The following is a 23,737-nucleotide window of genomic DNA, read 5'->3' on the forward strand; positions in this document are numbered from 1 at the left end:
CACACCTGAAGAGCCAATGAGGAACCAGGCACCGCAGCCCCAAATGCCAGGCGGCGCTTCCTGCCCCAGTGACACCGGGGCGCGTTGGGGACGGTGCTGCGCTGCGGTGAGTTTTTGGGCGTGGAGGGTCCTGGGGTGGAGGGGGGAGGCTGTGGGATCCAGGGCGCTCGCCTCTCCTAGGTCCCCTCCCTTGGCCAAATGGGGCTGGGGAAAGGGGGAAACCCCAGCCCCATAAACAAGCGTCCCCCCCCCCGTGTGGCTGGCGAGGGGGCCATCTGCCCGGCCAGGCTGCGAGCCCCCATCCCTGGCTGGGACAAGCCGCCTGTCGCCTGCAGAGAGCCAGGCTGCAGGAGCTCAAGGACTAATCAGCCCGGGGTCTGTGCCATCTCCCCTCTGCAGGATCTGCCCCCCTGTCTCTCCATTTCCAGTGGGACTAGGGTGTACTGCCCACCCCGCTGCCTTGTGACACTTTTCTGGGGCTTGCTGATATCAAGGCGCCCTGTCTTGCTGCGTGCGTCTGTGGCGCTGGAGACCTCTGCCTGCAGCCGCCTCCCCTCCAGAAATCATTGCAAAATCGCCTAAATCCTGCCATTGCTCTGTAGGACTCGGGCGGGGAGTTCTGGTGCACACTCCGTCTGCGTTGTCAGCACTCTGCCGGCTGACCGGCAGCGCCGTTAAGTTTCCTGGCTCGACCCCCATGCACTAGAAGAAGCTGTTGACTCTCTGGTTAATAGGTAATGCACTTTACTTCTTCCCGGGCGGGTTTTGAATGCTGAGCCTGGGGAGTTAAGGAAGATTGGCTCCTTCACAATAGTGTTTTTTAAAGAGGGGATCCAAAAAATCATATGGAAAACGGTGCTTCGTAGGGCTGAGCCCTGAAATAGCGTCAACTCTGGGGCTGGATTGGAGTTTACAGCTCAAACTTAACAGGCTGAGTTGAAAGATCCTGGGATGTGGGGACAATGGGATCCATCAGCTAATTTAGTAACGTTATTAATGGGGGAGGGGGGTAGCACTCATGTCATCTGTCTTTTATACAGGACTCTAGAATGAATGGCTTTTGGGCTCAGGGCCCTTGTCTGGACCGGTGCCTTGAGAGTTTAATGACTGTAATAACTTTTGATGGGTGGGATGGATGCGCTACAGGGAAACCTCTAATCCCTCAAGCCAAGCTGCCTCTTCCAGATGTACCTCGCTTGTTACTAACCAGCTGTCATGTTAGGACTATAATTACTAAATAAGTGGCTATAAAACACACACATCGGTGGAAGGAGAGCAGAAACCCAGTTCACTGCCCTGCAGTATACTTCATCTGGAGTTGAGAGTGTTAGCGGGATCTCGTTTGTTACTAGCTTTGCAATGTTAGGGAACCCTTAATGGACCATTGAAAATACTAATGCCTGTGAGTTGCACTTGGCTACCATAGAGATGGGAGCATTAAAGATATCTGGATAGTTGTGAGGTCCTGTACGAAATAGCAACCTTGGTGTATAATCCTTCTGAGCTGCTAAATGCTGGCGCTGTGCTAATTTTCCATGCAACTATGACTGATAGCTAATCTTCTTTGGACCATAAACTCCTGAGGTCAGGGAATGTGCCCCCATCTGTTTAGGCAGAGCAGTGTGGCCTCGCAGCACTATATATACATGTTTTGCAATGGCAACATTCGCTGGCAGTGTGATTATGCAACAGTGAATGTTTGGCCTCAGAGTAGCTCGCTTGGAGCTAATCACCTTGTCTGCAGGTGTACCTGCTCCCTGGAGCCATGGAAGCTGGCGCTCTTTATGAGACACGAGAATCTTTTTTTTTTTTTTTTTTCCCTTTCCAATTTATTCTTCAGTTTTAAGGCTGCCTTTTTGTGCCATCTCGGCTCACGACCCAGCTCACAAGCCAGGAGGCAGGTAGATGCCAACCCAGGTCTCTAGATGGGCAGGAATAAGGGGACGGTATTCCTCATATCCATCCCAACTCCTTTATATGAGCAAGCTGCAGACCTGCCTGCTGAACTCTCTGGTGTCCCAGTGAGGATTTTAACCAGTCCTCAGCCTCTCGACTGGAAGCGGTGGTGCTGTGGCCATCGGGCCTTAAGCTCTTTGGGTGCGATTCATCATTCTTTGAAGCTGGAACCTTCCTGGACTTCTTGGAGACTCAGGGGCAGAGAGCAAGACAGTAGAATTAAATGTGGAAGACTCTGCTTAGGAACCCCGAACCAGACACAGCATCACTCCCCTTCCCTCCCATGACCAGTTAGAATGCCGGTGATGCTGCTTCCTTCTACACCAACGCCCAGAGCTGTAAGGGCAAGAACGGGCCATCCCCTAGTCCTGGGCGACAGCTGTGCCTCCTGGAGAAAGGCTGGCCTGGAAGTTTGGGGTCTTTCCCTAACCTTTGTGCCAGGCTCCTATTAGAACTGGCAACACCAGGCCTGCGGGTCTGGGAACGTCGCAAGTTGAGGAACCAGGTTGGAAGAGCTGAAGGGCAAAACTCTGCCGTCTCCAAAGCAGAACCGGGCTGGGGCAAGCCAGGAGATGCTATGCCAGGAGGGGTTATGCCTAGGGAAGGCAATAGTGAGCGTGCTGGGAAACTGCTTCATCCCCAGAAAAACCATGCCCTCATCCTGCTTCCCCAGCTCCTGCCCAGTACGGCTCCCATACTGTTATGCAGTGGTGGGGCCGTAGGTACATCCCTGGCAAGGCGCGCCCCTCCAGAAGCGTTGGCTGGACCATATCCTGCCGCTCAGGTGTAGCTTCTGCCTGTGTGATGGCCCTGGAGAAGGGGAGAGGGAAGGGCTGCCTGCTCCACCTAGTACCGGCCTGGCCATAACTTGCCCCTAAAGCCATGACTCACCTAGCAAAGTCTTGCCAATATAGCTACCCCGGTATACAGTGCACGGCAACAATAAAAATCTGAAGACCGATATACTGACACCAGCAAACCTTCCCAGTGGAGACACCGCTTATACTGGCAAACGTGCTTTTGCTGGTATCGCTTATTTCACTCCGGGAACCAGGATAACCTATCTTTTTGGCCAGTATAACTGCTGCGACACTAGGACTGTTGCTGGAATAGGGGTGTGACTTTTTGGCAACATTTCTGTCAGCCATTACTATGCTGGCAAGCTTCCAGTGTAACCCTGGCATCCGCGTCAAAGGTTTATCTGGGACGATCGTTCTCGAGAACATGCGGTGCTCGATTTGATGGCAAATTGGCAATAACGAAAGAGGCCATTAGGAGGCAATGAGAGGAGATTGCAATCGTATGGTAATGGTTTTTTGCCCTTTGGCAGAGGCTTAAAGCAGTGGCTCGCAAACTTTTTTACTGGTGACCCCTTTCACGTAGCAAGTCTCTGAGTACGACCCCCCTTATAAATTAAAAACACTTTTTATATATTTAACAGCATTATAAATGCTGGAGGCAAAGCAGGGTTGGGGTGGAGGCTGACAGCTCACGACCCCCCCATGTAGTAACCTTGTGACCCCCTGAGGGGTCCCGAACCCCTGGCTTAAAGGGACACAGTCGGGGCCTTATAAAACCTGATCATCAATAGAAATGCTTCTGTTGAGAGTCTCAAAAAAAAAAAAAAAAAAAGGGTATATGGGAGGCAGGAGGGAAAATAACATTTCCCTGCGTTCTCTGCAGTTCCCTGCTAAGGGAAACTCACTAGCAACTGGCCTAAAAATAGGTAAATCTGACCATTTACACCCAATTTTTGTACTTCGCTCATTCTTGGTCAATGGCAGTACCCAAGCATTCAAAAATGATGAGATTTGCTTGTCTTATTACACTTAAATGTCATCATAGTTTGGGCTGTTTTTCTTTCTGGTTTGAGCCTCTTGGAGTCCGGTTTTCAAGTTTTGCTCCGCAACCAGGAGGGCTAGAACTAACTAGGTCAGTGAAATTTGAAATTCTCAAATCGCATCTCTGCAGGAGGTAGGGGCGTAAGAAAAACCATGAGACTCCTGATAAAATGCTGGGAGTTGGCAACAACACGGCCCACGGCATTTATTGGAGAAAAGCATAATCTGTCTTTGAAACTCGGTTTTAATAACTCTGAGTGCTGTTAGGAACTCAAATAAGGAAGTCATATATTATATATACATTTACACCTGACAATTTCCCTTCAAGTTCTGCCCTTGCAGAGTTGACTCCTTACATAACTGATCAAGTGTCTGGGCATGACTGTAATGTAAAAGGACATTGCAAACTTGATCAACTCATATAATAGCCTGTACAGAGGTGCAAGATTAGACTATAAAGTTCATATTCATTCCTATGATATGGGTGGACTTTTTGGTGGTTGTATGGAGAGAACTCTGCCGAGTTTCAATATGTAGTCTGTGCAGATCTATTAGCGTGCCAGCAGAGACGTGGAAGGACAGGGCGTTTGGATGGGCCTCTATAGGACATGGCTGCTGGCTTCCGTGTCTTTATTTAGCACTGAGTACGTTGTCCCTGTTTAGTAACTGGCCGACACCATGGCAAGTGCTTATTTCCCATACACCCAAAGCTGCCACGAGCTCCTTATTGCCAACTTCTAGAGCTCAAAAAAAATCAGGAGTTGGGCTCCCAAAATCGTAAAATTTTTAAAAACACTTCTCTTGAGTTGCCTTCTGATTTTTGAGCCTTTGGGGGCTTCCCCCTCCCCCCCGCATGTTTTTCTTCAAACCCATGAGAGCTAGATTTGTTTGTTGTTGTGTTTTTTCTTTTTTTTTTAATGAAACCTGAGATTCTCACATAACCACATGACTGCGGGAGCTGGGGCTTTACCAAAAACACCCAATACCGCAAGAGCTGGCAACGCATGCTGTCATTTAGATTCTCATGATGTACGGGAAAGGAGAAGAGAATAAATCAAGTCTTCATGGGAGTGCATGAGCCGTGTGACCTTCCGGAACATGCTGTGTCAGCTTTGCCTTGCAAAATGGCAGCTTGTCTCCAAGAAGCTGTCTGTCTGAAGAAACTTAAAGGTGCAGTACCCTGAAAATAAGCTAATGTCACAATAGGCCGATGCAAAGGAACCTGTCTCTCCTCTCTTCCCAATACGTGTTCTCTGCTGGTACTGGTATCCGCTATAGTCTTGCTTGGGATTCTGCCAGTACATAGCAGTTGAGCACACCCGCTTAATCGGTGATCAGAAAGATGAGACGCTGCCCAGCCCTGTGAAGTGGAATCTTAGCCGGGCTTATTTTTAAACTGGTTTAAAATATGCAGACCTAGAAATGTGGAGACAGGGTCACCACTAGGCCCAGCAACTTACAGGGAGGTTTTTAAAGGGTGGGTACCAAGCTGCGTGGCTCAAGCTACAGTTTCATGGGGAGAGTGAGATGTTGCCAGGACCCTTGTGGCCAAAATAGCAGGTGGAGGCGGCTAGCGCAGCCTGGATCCTGGTACTGCTGTGCAAGGGGAGTCCAGCGTGCATGCAGGAGGCGAGGTGAGGCTATGCCAGAAAGGCTGGGGCAATCTGTATGGGGCTGTGGGCTCTGGCATGGAAGCGCCATCTGGAAAGGAGGCGTTTCTGTAGAATGCACGAAGCAGCCGCTACTTGGCTGTCGCCCGGAAACCAGCATAACCACATCAGAACCACTCTCACCAGAAAATTGCTGACTCCCCTGCGGCTGCACATAGGTGCAACCGCACTGACTGTGGGGAGGGAGTGCCTGCCTCCTGCACCTGCTTCCTGGGAGATGCCAACAGGTGCTCTATTGGCAAAAGGAGCCATGACTTCTTCCTTTCCTCCAGCAGCTGAAAAGCTCTCTTCTAAGGCACCAAGCCACCAATGAGCTAATTTGTCTGGCTTCGTGACTTTGGCAGCTGTAGACCCTGGGAGGGAGATACCATTGCACGAAAGAGAGAGATTCTGGAGGGTACTGGACCTCCGGTACTGGACCCTTCTCCCCCACAACGTTCCCGCTGGATAGGGAGTCTTGGTCAGCTGATAAACCAGGGCCTAACCTGGTGTGAATATAATCAGGATTGTTGCAGGTAACTTGGCGAGGCTCTGTGCTGATCAGTCTGTGAAGTTGTACTAGACGGTGCTTGTGGGAAATCAAAAGGTCCAAGTGTGATTCACTGGCTTGGTCCAAACGATTACGTCTCCCTCTAGTGGCTGGCCCCAGTTTGATAGTTATTCACAGTTAACGAGCTCGAGTTTACCTCAAGTGGCTGTGGCTCTTAGCTTTGAGGCTGAGGTCCTCCCGTCGTCCCTGATAACCGTTGTGATCCTAGCAGAGGTGAGCACGTGTGCAATCGAGAAGATCGGAATAATAGCTTACCGACTTAGGGTCCTTTTGGCGCTTGCAAATCTGTGCTTCAGCTCCCAGGCGACATGTCTCATGCATCGAATGCAGCAGATTATCTCATCACTTAAGGTGAATTCACAAGGCTTACGTTTTGAGCGCTTAAGTGGTGCAGACTTTTCTGGGCTGGTCCTCTGCATTGGGATCATTTAACCTGACTTAACTGGCATGAGCTTTTACTGTTTCAAACTTCTGGACTTTTGAGAGCTGGCAGTAAACTCTGTGGAGTTCACTTGTTGTTGAAGCTTTGTGTAGCTTTAGTGAAACTATTGCTACATAGTCCTGGGATGGAATTCTTGCTTGCCTCACTGGTGGGTTGTGTAAAAAAAAAAAAAAAAAAAAAGTTCTTTCTGTACAGAAGAGATCTCTGTCTCCTGAGCAGTTTCGACCTGATTTATTCTACCTTGCTGATAAAGACAAATTGCATGTTTGAAATTTCTCTTTAAAATGACCTAATTATAAAACTACTGTGAAACTAGTACTGCTTCTGTGGTTATTCTGGTTCCTATTAATCAAAGAAGTATCAATTTTTCTGTCCTGTGAAAAAATCTTGAGATTTCTGAATTATTTTTTTGTCCCAAGTACGGATGAAAAGCCAAAACTTTTCACAAAACAAAATTAGCAAAACTTGATTTCAGTTTGAGCAAAACATTTTTGTTTGAATAAATTCAAAATGTTTCATTTTGATTTCAACCCTTCTTTAAAAAAGTGTGTAAGTACATTTGAAACAAAACTCAAATCTTTGTCTGAAAGTGGAAAAATCAGATGACACTTTTTAAAAAAAAAATTGAAAAAAGTTTCACATTAAATTTTATCAAATACAATTTTGCAAAATACGTTGGCATTTTCCAAAGAAAACTATTCTGATTAAAAATTTCCAACGAGCTGTAGGTCGATCCCACTTCAGGCAGAAGAAATCTAGTCCAGGTCTTACCTGTGACCACAGGGCCGGCTCTACTGTTTTTGCCACCCCAAGCAGCGCGCCGAATTGCCACCGCGGGCAGCTGAACATAGAAGCTGTCGCCGAATTGCCGCCGCCGTGGAAACACACGTGCCGCCCTAACGGCACACAGACTGCCCCCGCTGTCTACGGCGGCAATTCGGCGCGCTGTTTGGGGTGGCAAAAACACACGGACTGCTGCCCCTTGCAGATTGCAGCCCCAAGCACCTGCTTGGAAGGCTGGTGCCTGGAGCCGGCCCTGGGTGACCAGTAGATACAAAGTGTTGGCTAAGGCTAAGATCAGACAAATATAAAGCACGTCTTTGATCTGTGACAGAAATACATCAGTCAGGAAGGCTTTGTGTAGTTTTTCTTCTGTGTTTGTTTTGTTTTGATCCAGTCAAAAATAAATGGGTGTTATGCTATCGTTGGAGACTAAACTAAACTCTGTGGCCGTATCAAAGCAAACTGTGATGGCACATAAACTGCGTCCCAGTAGACAGTATCTGACTTGTTTGCAAAAGTCTGTTCTTGTTTTCTTCCATACACAGAGCAATGCTATACTTGGTCTAAATGGCTCTTTCGAGAATAAGGAAACAAGGCTACTTCTGGGAAGATTATGTTCTTTTTAAATCTTCCCAGAGAGAGAGGGCACCCCACAGTGTTCAAGACTCTTTAGTAGGTCACGGGTGGGGAGGAAATGGCATTTGTGTTGCTGTTTGTGGCATTCCAAAATAATGTTAGAAGCACCCGCTGCTTGGATGCAAAGGCCAGAATTCTCAAAAATAGGAGGCTAACTCCAGGCTTCCTAATGCGTGGGAGCTACTGGGCACTCGTCACTCTTAGAAAATCAGGATATGAGCATCTCCGTTCAAGGAACTAGACAAAAGGTTACAAATGCCAGGATGCAGAGAGACTCTTGCAATGTTAAAACACGTGTTCTCCAAAACAGAGGATTGTTGTATAGGGTGGGCTCCGCAAAAGCCCTCAGCGTTGGTCTTACTCTGCTCCCAGTGACGTTGATGGTAAGGCAGTGCTCCATATGCTTGGCCACTTTCATAGTGCCATCTCTGTAGATTTCAAACTCCTCCTCCAGAGGTAGTGTAAGTTTTTGGCCTAACAAACACTGCTGCCGTCGGGTTTGTGTGGCCAAATGTCCCTGCATTGCATTAGGCACTTTCCCTTTGGAGTGCTACTCCATGTGTGCTTTAAGTTTGTTTTGCAGGTCCCCACATCTGGCGACAGCAAATTTAGTGTGAAGGTAATTTGGAAAATGCTGTGTAAATGCTTATGACAAATGTCTTCACCCCGGCTACCACTATTGTCCTCTCTAGTAGGTTAGAAGTGAACTGAAATATAAAGTAAGTTGCCCAGACCTGTGCTATTTTGAAAACCAGGCAAGACTGACTTTAAACTCATCCCACCTCTTCCCCAAAAAACTTCCTAGTCACAAGACACACTGTGTAAAGCACATGAGCTCTCGGGCTTTGGTAGTTACATTCATGCTCTATTGCCAACATTTGTTGCGAGTATCCCAAGGATCTATTAACATGAGAGCTGGGTTAATAGCGTGAACCCACATGGATCAACCAAGGGTTGTGGTGGATTCTCTATCACTGACCATTTTTAAATCAACGCTGGATGTTTTTTCTAAAAGATCTGCTCTAGGGATTATTTGGGGGCAGTTCTCTGGCCTGTGTGATACAGGAAGTCAGATTAGATAATCACGATGGTCCCTTCTGGCCTTGGAATCTATTAAATCCATGCCTAAGGCCTGCAAAGAGAATTACCTCTTGCATCTGTCTTGAGTGTAAACTTTTCTTATTGTTACCACCTTCTCCCACAGTGACTGGCCAGCCAACTGGAGTTAAAAGCAGCGCCACACTTGGGTTAAGGGTTTGTGTGTGTGGATGGTGTGGCAGATACGGCAATATCCTGGATAAACCTTACTGAATTCAGTTTAAGTATCTTAGGAGTTCATTGTATTTAAAAATGCAAATGTTTATATGTTACCGGGGGATTGTATGTAATTTATTTAAGGGGAAGACAGGACTAAGGTAAACCCTGGGAAGTGTAATGAGCTTCAAAGGACTCTTAAAATAACAAGCCAGACAAGACTGAACTTTCAGTTGAGTGGCTGTCCTAGGAAATACTTAGGAAAAGGAGAATGCAAATTACCCACTGTGACACTCTGTACCTCAGAATGGCACCCTGTAACCCCCACATTCATCATTTCTATATTGGGATATTTCATACAAAGCATGTCATGTGAGATATCGTATGAAAGGTCATGATCTGCTGAAACCCATTGTTTTGTTCAATATGTATATCATTAGTGCGTATGAAGTTGAGATTTTGCTGTATGATTATTCCTGAAATATGCTGTAAGTTTGCTGGTTACGTACAAAAGACCCGACCCAGGAGGGTGCTCCATGACTATTCATCAGCAGGGGGGTTATAATCAAAGGATTTACACTTCAATGACAGCTGCCCGAGTCCACACAACGAGGGTTTACTTGATCACTGTAACTCAGCAAAGTTCACAGGGACATGTCTGGGCAAGTGTCTCTCAGAAACATGGATTGAGGGTATAAAATAAGGAACAGTTGCAGCATGTCTTTGCCTTTCTCCTCCCCCACCTATGCTGGAAGCAACTGGAATGCCAAAAAGATGAAGGTCATTTGAGGAGACTGGCCCAGGCTTAAGGGGAAACCTGTGTATTAAGAACTGTTTTAAGAACAGTTCACCGGCCACAGGCCTTGTTGGAGTGATCTTTGGTATGCTCATTATAATGCGTGAAGCTTCTATTATCATTTTTAATGAGTTTTCTCAGTAACGCTTTCACTTTAAGAATAAATGTACTTGCTTAGAAAGAGCTGTGTGGTAACTTATAACTCTGGCAATCACACTGTTCTCTTACGAGGAGAAAAGTACAGCAGGCCTGCTTAGGCAAGCTGATTGTGCTGGGGAATTCACAGTGCAGACAAGGAACTGTGCAGCCTAGAAATACCATGATTGATATATGCAGGTCTCCACGTAAGAGAGGTGAGAACTGGGGAGCCAGAAGCCTGAGCGTGGGTGTCCTGGCTGGACCCTGAAGGGGGAATACAGGTGCAGTGACCCTGAATTGTGACAGATGGAACTAGAGTTAACTCTGCAGTGAAGACAGGTCATAGTTAAGGCTACATTTTAGTCTCGGGTATTTTTAATAAAAGTCATGGACAGGCAGGGGTGAAAGTGAGCCGGTACCGGCCTGTATGCCGCCCACATTAAAGTGCTGCCGCCGCAGAGCCCCAGGCCTTATTAAATCACCGCCGGAGCCCCGGGCAGCGGGGGCCAGGCAGCACGGCTGGCTGGAGGAGGCTGACCCCCAGCTCCGCCCCTTCCACCCAAGGGCCAGCCCCTTCCGTCTGAGGTCCCGCCCTTTCTGGGGGCCAGAGCTGGCTCCCATATCCATAGGTGCTGACTCCATGGGTGCTCCGGGGCTGGAGCACCCACTGGCAGCTCCCCACCCCAGCTCACCTCTGCCTCCGCTCCGCTTCCTCCCCTGACCGGGCCGCCGCGTCCTGATTCTCCCCCCTCCCTCCCAGCACTTGCACCGCGAAACGGCTGTTTTGCGCGGCAAGCCTGCGAGGGAGGGGGAGGAGGAGGAATGCAGCACACTTGGGGAAGAGGCGGGGCCAGGGTGGAGATTTTGGGAGGGATTCAGTAGTGGTGGTGGGGAGGCAGGGAGGGGGCTGGGGGGGAGGGGCGCGAGTTTTTGTTGGCACCTGTGCCCATACCGGTAAGAGTTTACTACTTTCATTCCTGTGGACAGGTCATGGGCAGTAAACAAAAATTCACAGCCCATGACCTATCCATGACTTTTACTATATATCCCTAACTAAAACTTGGGCCAGGGGGCCGCACGTGCTCAGGGGGGGTAGTCCGGGGACACCACCGGTGCTGGGGGTGTGGCCCAGGGGAGCCAGGCAGCGGTGCCACGTGGCCTGGGACCAGTGCTGGTGCTGGGGCAGGGTGGGGGCAGGCAGCGGCGCAAGCCCCAGGGCCCCTGCTGGTGCTGGGGGAGGGAGGCTGGACAGAGGCGCGCGGCTCGGGACCCCTGCTGGTGCTGGAGGGGGAGAGGGGGCTGAGAGGCTCCCTACCTGGCTCCGACCGGCAAGTCTCGCTAGGGGGAGGGGCGACTGGGGGGATCCGCACGTTGCTCCTGCTACAAATGCCGGCTCCGCAGCTCCCATTGGCTGGGAACCAATAGGAGCTTCGGGGGCGGCGCCTGCAGACGTGGGCAAGCCCCTTGGCCCCTCCGCCTAGGAGCTGCAAGGACATGCTGGTGGTAGCCCCCCACCGATGTAAGCACCACTCCTGCACCCCAACACCCTGCCCCAGCCCTGAGCACCCTTTCAAACCCAAACTGCTGCTAGCCTAGGGGCTACAGAAGTCACTCAATCCGTGACTTCCGTGAGAGACACGCAGCCTTAGTCATAATTTGTGGGAGGCTTATGAGACACTTTAAAGTCATTAGATTTGGATAAAAAGTCACACACACACACACACACACACACACAGAGCCCAGGGCGGGAGAATGGTTGTTTTTGCTGATGAGTGCTAGTGACCCTACCAAAGGCTTTTCCCAATGGGCAAAAGCCCATCTATGCTGCTCATGGCTCTGCTCCAGCCAGTTATGTTCTATTCAACAGCAGCCAAGTGAGGGTTATTATAATCTCATTTTGAGGCATGGATATGCCAAGATCCGAGCAGCTTTCACTTGGCCGCCAGCTTGCTTGGCTCAGCTAGGAGGGGTAGGACTAGAAAGCGCAAAGCAAGAACAGGAGAGGGAGCAGAGAGGACAAGAGAACCTTAGAAGGCAGCACAAGAATGGCACGAGACAAGCGCACCAGGAAAAAGAGGCCCCTTTGAAACAGAGCAGCCAACTGTTTACGTGCCTCATGGTCAAGCATCTGCCTATATATTTCTCTCCCTCCCTGTGTCCCTCTATCCCTTTGCAAATCTCACCTGAGAAGTTCTTTCTGTGACCATTAGAGTTAATCAAAATGTTTTCCAACAAAGAGGAGTTTGGGTGGGTGGGAGGTTTTGTTTTGTTTTGTTTTTTATTATAATTTTTTTTTTTAAGTTTTGTAATTAACAAAATTGGAAGTTTTCACAAGATTTCAGTTTTTGTTAAAACATTTTTTGAAGAAAATCCAAAGGGGTGAGTTTGTTTAGTTTTGGTCAGAAAAATCCAACATTCCCCATCTCACTTCACCCCCGCGGGGGTGGGGGAATGTAAAGTCAGAGAATGTTCTTTGCTTCCCTGACCCGGGAATAACGTTTTTCAATTGAAAACTTCAGAAAAGATGCACTTATTTTTTTTGGACGTTACTTGTGAAATATACTTTCCCCTCTCCACCAGCTCTACTGAATAAATGGTGTTTGGAAGGATTTCTGGAGGGATAAAGAATTTGTGTGCAGTACTCGCTGCATGCTAGCCTACAGAACTGTATTTCTATTACTGTTTCTCTCAACAACTTCTCCCATGCCCTGATTCTCTACTAACCTGCCCTTCGTGGGCGGCGTGTTTGAGAGGCCAGGGAAGGCTAAGCCTCCCCGAAAAAGGCCGGCCATGCAGGGGGGAAGGGGGGCAGATGCGGCGCCGGTCACCCCTCCAGAGGCATCCTGGCCCACCGCTGCCTTTGGAGCACCGGAAGTGAAGCTCCATAGAAGTGGAGCGGGGGGCCACCAATGCCCGGACCATGGCATTGCCCGCACTTTGCTCCGCCCCTTCCCCTGAGGCCCCGGCGTCGCTCCACCTCTTCCCGGCCCCGCTCTGCCCCTTCCCCTGAGGCCCCGGCGTCGCTCCACCTCTTCCCGGCCCTGCTCCACCTCTTCCCCTGAGGCCTCCCCCGCCTACCTGCCCTCTGCCCTGCCCCACCCCTGCTCAGCCTTCCCCCCCCAAAGCCCCACCACTCGCTCCTCTTTGCCTCCCCCACCTCCCCCGTCATGGCAGCCCCCCCTGTTCCAGGAAGGAAGTGGAGAGGAGCAAGCAGCGGGCGGGGAGCCTCGGAGGAGGGGGCAGAGAAGGGGCGGGGCGAAGGGAAAAGGTGCAAACAGGAGACAGACTGAGTCCAAACCAAAAGCCCCCCTGATACCTCAAGGACTGTGTTAATATCATGCCTGGTAAACAAGAAAAGTGGAACCAGAACGTAACCAAAATTGGTGTGTTGGAAACTAGGCCTAACAGGCGGACAAAATCATGAGGGGATGGGCTATTCCACCCATCACTCTTTTTGTGGGTCCTTTAAAGAAAGAGACTTTAGAGGAGAAAAATTAGCAAGTTTCAGCATCATGGCTGCCACCCCCACCATCTCCCCGGACCTTCTTTGTCCTAATCCTGAGAGATTCCCTGACCAGACCGAGCCAGAGCGAGGGACCCAGACATCATCGCCACCTCTACTGGCTTCATCTGAATCCTAAACACCACCTGGGCTGAAATGGGATCAAACTGTAACAGCAACACCAGCCCATCTCAACTAACTTATTTTTCCCCAACAAGGACAAGTTATGGCAATCTCTGATACATCTGAGAGTCTGTCAAACAAGGTGGTGGTTTTTTGGGTTTTTTTGCTCCCTTCTAAAAAAACTCCCCCCAACTAACGGGAAGAGAAGTTGTTAAAATGAAAGCCTCATTTAATGCCTTACATTTCAAAGGCTTTCGTTGTTTGTCCTTCTTTTCTTTATTTTGAATACAAGGTTAAAAGGATGTTTCCTGGTGTGTTTGCCCTGGTGCTAAGCAGGCAGAGATCTCTGTGTACCAAACCTTGTTTGACACTGTCTAATGTTGCACAGTGACTGGGTTATGTTACCACTTATTCTATCTAAATGAATACAACAGCTCTAACATCTTTGATGTTTACAGCAGGCTTTTGAAATTCAGCAGGGTTTTGCCCTTGTGAGTCTATTGCATAGCATCCCACCTGCTTTTCCTTCGCTCCAACGCCTACAGGGAGTTCTGCCTCCAACACAGATGCTCAGAGCTCTCCTGTTCTGAGTCAAGAGGTTCCAGCCTAACCCTATGGTTTTGCTTCCAAGGTGAGCCCCAGCTCAGTTGAACAAGTAGGCCCCAAGTTCCAGGGATAAAATCCTGGCCCCATTGAAATCAGCAGGACCTTTGCCCTTAACTTCAGGAGGGACAAAATTTCATCCCAGTAATGTCGTGCTTGTGATAACTTGGATTGAGTGCATCTACGTGGATTTTCACAGCTCACCGTGCTCTGGTCTGTGGGCGTCCCATATAGATAGGCAATGAGGAATTCCTTCAGTCGTCATCATCGTCATCAGTTCTGGCTTTCATTATTAACTCCTTCACAGCCAGCCTGAAGAGAATTGCACTTCATCAATTTGGTCCTCATGTGTTTGAGGGGAGAAGTGTTGCCTAATGGCTAGAGGAAGTGCTTGTGAGCCCAGACCCCGAGTTTTATTTCACACTCTGCCACTGACCTGCTGTGTGACTTTGGACAAGTCATTTCCCCTTCCCGTGCCTCAGTTTCCCCATCTCTAAAATGGAATGAACACAAACGTATCCATCTTCAAGGGAGGTAGAGACTGCAAAATGGTCAGATGACTTATCTGAGAAAACAGAACACAGCTGCAGTCTGCAAGGACAGCCCTTAAGGAAATAGCATTTCCAACAAGAAATGAAAGAGTGAATGAAGAACTACTGAGCCTGGAGTTCTAACTAGTTCTATGCTCTTGGGCTGATCCCAGCCCTCCCAAGCAGAGGGTTTATAGCCTATCCTGCACTGAGCTCAAGTTAAACCCTTGGGCACTAGAGACCAGGTAGTGGCCGGTCTGAGGCTGAATTTGTGTTTATAGAGTTCAGAGATGCTCAAAAGATTTTAAAACCGCAAAAGCTGCAGGAGACAGTGTCACAATAGATTTTTATCTCTTTCCATGGCACGCCTCCCTGCAGTTATCTAAGCCCCTCATAATTATTAATGGATTATGTGAGGTAGGAAAATTTTAGCTGTTTTCAGAAGGGAAACTGAGGCCCAGGGGAGCTTAAATGACTTGTCCAAGGTCACCCAGGTAGCCAGTTCAACCCGCCTAGCCTGGTTCTGTCCACTATGCTATCCTCCCTCCCACGCGGCCCTTTCATTCTGTGTATGTCCCATTTCCCCCTCCTTATGGGCTGTGATCCCATCTCCCTGTAACATTAGCAATGCAGTCACGTAGGCACTGCCAGCTCATGGAAAACAATAAGAACACTACTGCACAGAGATGCTGTGAGTCAGCAGCGACTGAGAGCTGAGAAGCAGCAAGAGGGAAATTGAACGATTCAGGAACTGGAGGGAACCTGAGGCTTGAGAGAAAGGGAAGGGATAGGACTGCTATTCGGAGAAAGAATGAAGGGAAAAACACCTGTGAAATCTGGACTGCACAAATCTCTTCACCCCTCAGTCAGAGGCCTTTAGCTTTCTAGCCTTTCAGTTGCTTTAAATAATGGGATTGTTGTGGAATTAAGGGGTGATTAGCCCACGTGAGCGATAGGTTTAATTAAGTGAGCTGTACAGCAGCCAAATTCCACAGAGCCCTGGGTTCCCTCGTTCCAGGGCTCGAGGATGATGGTAAGTGGAAAGCGGCTTTGCATCATCAGGTGGTGGCACTTCAGTCTCTGCAGTTTAACCCCTGAATTGCTTATTCTGCAGGTAGTCAGGATGGGATCCTGTTCGCTACAGCATTGCACACCTGATTAGGACCCCACTCCTAGTGGGTCCTGGTCATTGTAGGCTGGGCCTTAGGAGAGTAACCTAGGGATTTCTCTGCTCCCTCTGAAGCAGCAAAATTGCAGTGCAGAATTTGTTCCCCGCAGAATTTTATTTTTTCCCCTGTAGAATTTGTGATTAATCCCATGCAAGGCGGGGCTTGGGCTGTCAGCCCCACACATGGCAGCCCGAGCCGGGGGGCTGACAGCGGGAGCCCCACCGTGCATGGGGCTGACAGCCCAAGCCCCAGTTGCGCAGCAGAATTTTAAAATATTCTGCGCAAAAAAAATAATTTTGGGGGCATAGAATTCCCCCGGGAGTAAACTTGCTATTTCTTCCTGCTGGAGTGTTGGTGCCAAGGATTACAGAGTGGCTTTTAGCATCAGAAGTTAGCTGTGTGTGTGCTGTTGTTCATGTCAGCTCAAGGGCATGCAGGGTGCTTTACAGGAGTACTTTTTTTCTATGCGATGATAAGAATTCTGTCCGGAAGAGAATGTTGTCCTAGGCCCTAATCCTGCAGGCAGGCAGGAAGTTGCACACACGCGTAGTCCGATGAAGTCAATGCTAGAGAGTTAAAAACATGTTTGCAAAGTCAGAGCACTAACAGACAGAGATGGAATGCGGGTGAAGTCTGAGATAAGAGATCACGGAGTTAGATATTCACGTTTCACCACAAGTCCTGTTGGTTCTAGTTTTAAGACAGAAAACTTTGGTTTTCCAACAAGTGTTCTAGCAAAGGCTTGGGTGTTGTGAGCAGAGGCTGAGGTGATTAGCAAGGGAATGATAGTTGAAAAGAGGGAGAAGATTTTTAGCAAGGCCTTGAACAAAAGCAAAGATTTCTGGTATTTTGATTGATGAGGGAACTCAATGCCTAGGTTGCGGCATGGAAAGTGAGACATGAGTCTTTATTAACCAATAGAATTGGTTGTTTTATTTGTTTAAGCAAAACTGAAATTCTTTATTTTGATANCCTGAAAAAGTCAAAACCTGATCTATTAAACTGATTGTAAAAATCAGTAGTGGCTTGGTCACCACCTGGTACCTCTCCCCCATCTCCTTCCCAGAGTATTGCTTCCTCTCATGCTTTAATCTATGCACAGTAGTATAAAATGCTAGCCTCATTTGGTGTGATATCAAAACTGATCATAGTGAAGACTTCACAGCAGTGGATTTCATGGAGCTTCTGGCACGTCTTCCCCTTTTTTAGGGTAATGGTTTTGTGTGTTGTTGTAGGTTGATTTGTTTCGGGGTGTTTTTGTTGTTGAATAGGGTTTATTGAATAGAAGGGGTAGGGATCAGTGTTGCAGTTTCATTCAGTGGTGGAAAAACTGTTTCCAAGAGGAAGATTTTGCAGAGTTTCCTAGAGATGGTCAGACCCTGAATTCACCTGATCTCCTCTGGAAGTTGATTCTACAGCTGGTTCCCTGGGCTAATCCCCCATCCTCTTAACTGTAACCCTTATGGGGTATGTCAGGCTATAATTAAGGCTTCGAATCTTTCACGGAGGTCACGGATTCCGTGACTTTCCAGCACCGCCGTGATTTCTGTAGCGGCGGGTGCGGCTGACCCCAGGACTGCCCGAGCAGCTGGGGCGGCCCTGGGGCCAGCCACACCCGCCGCTGCTCCAGCGGCCCCAAGCAACTGGTCCCGGGCACTGCCCCAGAGCAGCAGTCCGGGAGCAGCAGCGATGCCCCAGGCCACCCCCGCCCAGAGGAGCGGTGGTGGGGCCACGGGCTACCCCTCCCCCAGGAGCAGCGGCAGCAGAATCCCGGGCCACCCCCCACCTCCAGGAGCAGCAGCAGCTGGTGGAGCACCGCCCCACTCCCATCAGCAGGTAAGATTTAGTTAGGGGTATTTTGAATAAAAGTCACAGACAGGTCACGGGCCGTGACTTTTTGGTTATTGACCGTGACCTGTCCGTGACTTCTACTAAAAATACCCATGACTAAATCGTAGCCTTAGCTATAATGCAGAGGAATACCACAAAGCGTTCCTTTCTTCTCTCTCTGAACAAGGAGCTTTGTTAGAATAAGGAGCACAGAGGAGAGACAAGGTGGGTGAGGAAATACCTTTTATTGAACCAACTTCTGTAACCCGTAAGGGTTACAGTTACGAGGTTGGGGATTAGCTAACTTCCAACAAAAGTGCTCACTCGTGAAATCGGTAACCCCTTTTTGTCCTACGACTATGGGGGTGTTAACTGGCCACTTCACCTAGAATGATCCCTTAGAATATGTGCATCTGCTAAACTACCTGTTCGACCTTGTATGTGGCTGTGACGCTGAGTGCCTTTCCCAGACCTGAGGAAGAGCTCTGTGTAACTCGACAGCTTGTCTCTTTTTCCAGAAATTGGTCCAATAAAAGATATCACCTCACCCACTTGTCTCTCTAATATCCTGGGACTCTCTAATATCCAACATGGCTACGACACCGCACACAATGCAGGACACAGTGTTAGCACAAGGTTATCCTTCCGCTGTTTCACTGTGTAGAGCTTCTGCCTAGAATCTTGCCACATCCTCCCTGGCTTCCTGGTACGGCTTTAATACATATCCTGGTAGTGCATGCAGAATTCTTGCTTTCAATTGCAGTATTGTCACTAGGGCTTGTAATCATTGCTGTCCCTCCGTAGGCGTAGAAGGCATGCAGCTTGTAACAAAGGGGCTCCCGTTATTTCCACGAGCAAGCACTTTGAAACAAGGGGAAAAGCAATTATTTCCCCTTATTCTTAAATAATCAGCCCAAGAATCTGCATTTGCTCTTTGTGTATGGGCAACATAACCACCCCATGAGAGCAGCAAATCCATATCCTCCCGTTAAGGCCCATTCGAAACCTTTCTAGTGGGCAGCAGTGTTTGCTGCAGAAGACCTGGCATCTCTCTCTTTGCTTGAATGAGACACTGGCTCGCACAGCGTGCCATGCAGCAGCTGTGAGCGATGGGCTATTAGAGTGACAAGGTGTCAGTAGGATTTGTCACATTAGAGGACCACAGTCCCAGTTCAAATGATGGCTAAACAGCTAATATAAAGTCTCAGACTTGTGCAATTGGTGTCATAAAAATGCTACTCACAAAGCAGCTGCAAATAAAAGCAACCAATCCAGCCAGGGGGCCACCCTGTCTGGAAACAGAACCCTTTACTCTAAATCATTCATACTAAGGCAGTACCTAGGAATCCTAATCAAGCAGCAGGGCTCCAGAGTGCTAAGTCTTGTACAGATATGTAACCGACAGCAGCAGTCCACGCCCCACAGAACTTAAGCGGCATTAGACAGAATGCAAGAGGTGGGTGAGAGGGAATCGGCCAACGCTTGAGTTAGCACAATTTGTCAGCTGCCAGTCCAGCCACGCTGTGCAGTGTGAGTGGTGTTTCACTGTGAGGCTGTTCTCACGCGAGCTAGATTAACTCTACAGTTGTTAATTGAGTGAAGATAACTTGAGTTAACTCTGTGGCGACGACTTAGACCAGGGGTGGGCAAACTTTTTTTGGCCTGAGGACCACATCAGGGTTGCAAAACTGTATGGAGGGCCGGGTAGGGAAGGTTGTGCCTCCCCAAACAGCTTGGCCCCTGCCCCCTATCCGTCCCCTCCCACTTCCCGCCCCCTGACTACCCACCTCAGAATTCCTGACCCATCCAACCCCCCTGCTCCTCATCCCCTGACTGCCCCCTCCTGGGACCCCACCCCCTATTCAACCCTCCCTGCTCCCTGTCCCCTGACTGCCCTAACCCCTATCCACACCCTTGCCCCCTGACAGGCCCCCCGGGACTCCCACGCCTATCCAACCCCTCCATTCCCCATCCCCTGACTGCCCCCCCAAACCTCCACCCCATCCAACCGCCCCCTGCTTCCTGTCCCCTAACTGCTCCTGTCCACCACCTGCCCCTTATCCAACCCACCCCCCCCTACCATGCCGCTCAGAGTGGCAGAAGCTCGCAGCCCCACCGCCCGGCCGGAGCCACCTGTGCTGCCCGCGCAGCGGCGTTGCTGCAGGGGGACGGGACAGCAGGGGAGGGGCCAGGCAGGATGGTCTCGCGGGCCGGATGTGGCCCGCGGGCCGTAGTTTGCCCACCTCTGACTTAGACATAGATAAAATTAAGTTTGGTTGCTTGGAGATCATCACCTGGTTACTCTTCTGTGGCTGTTAATTAGCACTCCCCAATGAAGGTGTGTGAGGCTTTTCAGTTTAGCCTCTAGTCTTAGGCAAGCTAATGCCTTAATCCAGACTTTTAAAACTAGAAAGGCCTAGTGCCGTGTTTCTCTGATTACCATCTTCCCTTCAACACACATGCAGTCTGGCTACCGCTAAATGAAAATCGGAATTTCTGTTTCACGGGAAATTCTGGCGTTTCAACATTTGTTTTAATCCCAAACTGGATGGAATCATTGAATGAAAAAAAATTGATATTTCAATGCAAAGTTATGAATCAAAAATCTTTGATAATGTTTTTGGTAAATGTTTTGACAGTCCCGAATCGAAATATTGATGTGGACTGTTAAACAGAATGGAAATGCTTCTTTTTGAGTCAGTTTGACATGAAAACTGCATCTGCCTTTGGCAGTGTCCCCAACTGTTTTACCTCATGTCCCCCCAGGGCCGGGAAGTGTGGTCACGATTGGGGCTGGGGCCACAGCTGGGAGCAGGGTCAGGGCCGGGAGCCAAGACTGGGGCTGGAGTCGCAGCCAAGCCGGGAACCTGAGGTTGAGACCTAGGCCGGCCGCCGCTGGGGGCGGGGCTGGGAGCAGGAGTGGAGCTGGGGCCGCAGCTGGAAGGAAGCTGAGGCCAAGCCGGTAGCCAGGGCCACAGCCAGGTGCGGACCCGCAGCTGGGCCAGCAGCCGGGGCTGGGCCAGGGGGCAGGGCTGGGGACAGGGCTGGGGGCAGAGCCATAGCCAGGAGTTGGGGTCGGAGCAGAGCTGGGGGCAGAGCCGGGCTGGGTGGCGCTCCCTCCCTGCCCCCCGTGGGGGCTGGCCCAGACCCCGCCATCACCCCCCCACACCCAAACATTCCTCCGCACCCCCACAGTTTGGGGACCATTGCTGTAGCCAGTAGGAGCAGAAGCAGCCAACGCAGGGACCTTGGGACGTTCAGCACATTTTCTAAAGTTTTGACGGGACTTCCTCTGCCCTGTGCTGATTGGCTGTTTGCTCATCCTTTCTGCTCTCACACCTCTACTTCACTCCACATCTACCCTCTTACCCTCTTCTCCCCAGCCCTGTCCCCCTTTCCCTTCAGTGTCCCCTCTCCATGCCCTTTGCTTTCCACTTAGCTGATCCCCCTCCTAACTAAACACATACACACACTCGCACACTCACTCTCTCTCTGTGGCACTAACATGCCATTTGCTTCCATCACGTTGTTCACTCTGCCTGGAGGGTTCTACTCCTTCGCCACCCTGTCTCCCTTGTCTGTTTAGATTGTTAGCTCTTCAGGACAGGGGCTGCCTGCTACTCCATTTGTACAGCGCCTGGCGTAAACGGGCCCCATTATTGCTTGGTCTCTATGTTCTACTGTAATATATTTGACTTAGAGGATGCTTATATGTATTTTTCCCCTTTTCTTTCAGACACCACTGTTCAGGAGTTGAAGGGATCTGGAGAAGAAATGACATCTGCATACACCACTGTTCCTTTCCTTTATTGGAGAGCCTGACAAGAACGCTGCCAAAAGTAACTAACTGTTTTTGGCTTTGTGTAAAATCAGCCGTCTTGTTGTTGTTTAGGAGTGAGTGCTTCAGAAACAATAGCATCATGTACACATTCCTGCCTGAAAGCTTCAACCCGGTGAAGCCGAAGCCGTCCAAGGAGCTGAAGCCAATGATTGGTGCAGTACTTGTCGGGCTCATCTTGTTCATTTCAGCTGTGGTGGCTTGGTGCTACTACATGGCGTCTCTCAGGAAGGCAGAGCGGCTAAAGACGGAATTAATGGACCTGAGGAAGGATGGGTTCATCATCAAAAACCACAACGGGGAGGTGGTTTTCAGACTGGCCTTCCAGTCGGGCACCCTCGACCTGGAGTCCTGCTCGAAAGAAGGGGAAATTTTAACCTGCACCAGGTCGGACAGAGGGAAGCTGAATTTCTTCATTCAGACGGTCAAGCCCAAGGACACGGTGATGTGCTACCGCGTCCGCTGGGAGGAGTTTGTGGTGGACACGGTGGTCGAGCACACCATGTTTTGGGAAGACGCTCACTGGTACGGGGGCTGTGAAATGAGCGTCCAGCACTGGCCAATCAGACTCCCAGGGTACCAGGAGCCCATGCCCTTTGTGACGAGCGACGTGTATTCCTTCAGGGGCAGCTTTGGAGGCATCTTGGAAAGGTACTGGCTGTCCTCGAAAGCGGCGGCTATAAAGATCAACGACTCGGTGCCCTTCCACCTGGGGTTTAACGCCAATGAACGGTCGCTCTTCTTTCAAGCCAGATATAAGGATTCTCCCTACAAACCTCCCCTTGGGCAGCAGCCTTTCCCAGAGCTGAGCTACCGTGTCTGCGTTGGCTCGGATGTGACCTCCATTCACAAATACATGGTGCGCAGGTACTTTAACAAGCCTTCTAAGATCCCATCAGAAAACGCCTTCCGGTACCCCATCTGGTCTACATGGGCTCTGTACAAAAATGATATTGACCAGGATAAGCTGTTGCGTTTTGCAGAAAAGATTAAAAAGTACCGGTTTAATTGCAGCCATATTGAAATCGACGACACCTACACACAGACTTATGGCGACTTTGACTTTGATCCGGTAAAGTTCCCTAATGTGACAGAAATGTTCAAAACACTGAAAAAAGAAGGATTTAAAGTTAACCTGTGGACACATACCTTTATAAACTACGATTCCGGCAGTGTTGGAGTGGGGATAGAGCGGCAGCTCTTTATCAAGGAGCCGACGGGGAAACTGCCCGCGATGGTGAAGTGGTGGAACGGCATTGGCGCCATATTGGATTTTACCAATCCCACAGCCAGGGAGTGGTTTCAGAGCCACCTGAAACAACTGCGGTCGAAGTACGGCATAGCGTCCTTTAAATTTGACGCTGGTGAGGTAAGCTACCTTCCAAAGCAGTTCAGCACCTTCAGGCCCTTGTCGGATCCCAGCATCTGGTCCAGACGGTACACGGAAATGGCCATTCCGTTCTACGAGCTCGCCGAAGTCAGGGTCGGCTACCAGTCCCAAAACATCTCCTGCTTCTTCCGCATCATCGACCGCGACTCAGTTTGGGGATATGAGCTTGGCCTCAAGTCCCTGATCCCTACCGTGCTCACCATTAGCATGCTGGGATACCCTTTCATTTCAGCTGACATGATTGGTGGGAATATTTTCCCCAACAAGACAGAAGGTGCTGTTGAAATCCCAGACCAGGAGCTGTACATCCGCTGGCTGGAGCTGTCAGCCTTCATGCCCTCCATGCAGTTCTCCATACCCCCCTGGCTCTATGACAAGGAAGTGATTGAGATTGCACAGAAGTTCACAGAGCTGCATGAGTCCCTGGTTGCCCCTCTCCTGTTGGAGTTGGCTGGAGAGGTCACCAATACGGGAGACCCCATCATACGGCCCATCTGGTGGATTTCTCCCAGTGATGAATTCGCTCACAAGATTGACTCCCAGTTCCTCATTGGGGACACCCTCATGGTGGCCCCTGTCCTGGAGCTGGGCAAGCAAGAGCGAGATGTATATCTCCCGGCTGGCAAATGGCGCAGTTACAAAGGGGAGCTGTTTGAGAAGACCCCAGTCCTGTTAACAGACTATCC

At 49.7% G+C, this 23,737-nt stretch overlaps 1 protein-coding gene across 1 annotated transcript; it reads left to right on the top strand.

Moving 5' to 3' along the window:
* LOC117870436 (myogenesis-regulating glycosidase-like) lies at positions 1 to 23,737 on the top strand (the record flags this gene model as incomplete). Its single annotated transcript, XM_034757587.1, is given in 3 exon segments — positions 1 to 106; positions 603 to 734; positions 21,560 to 23,737. A coding segment is annotated over 1 exon segment (1,994 nt), but the record flags the coding sequence as incomplete, so codon positions are not given.

The sequence above is a fragment of the Trachemys scripta genome, unplaced genomic scaffold (assembly GCF_013100865.1).
Source record: "Trachemys scripta elegans isolate TJP31775 unplaced genomic scaffold, CAS_Tse_1.0 scaffold_28, whole genome shotgun sequence".
Lineage (NCBI taxonomy): Eukaryota > Metazoa > Chordata > Testudines > Emydidae > Trachemys > Trachemys scripta.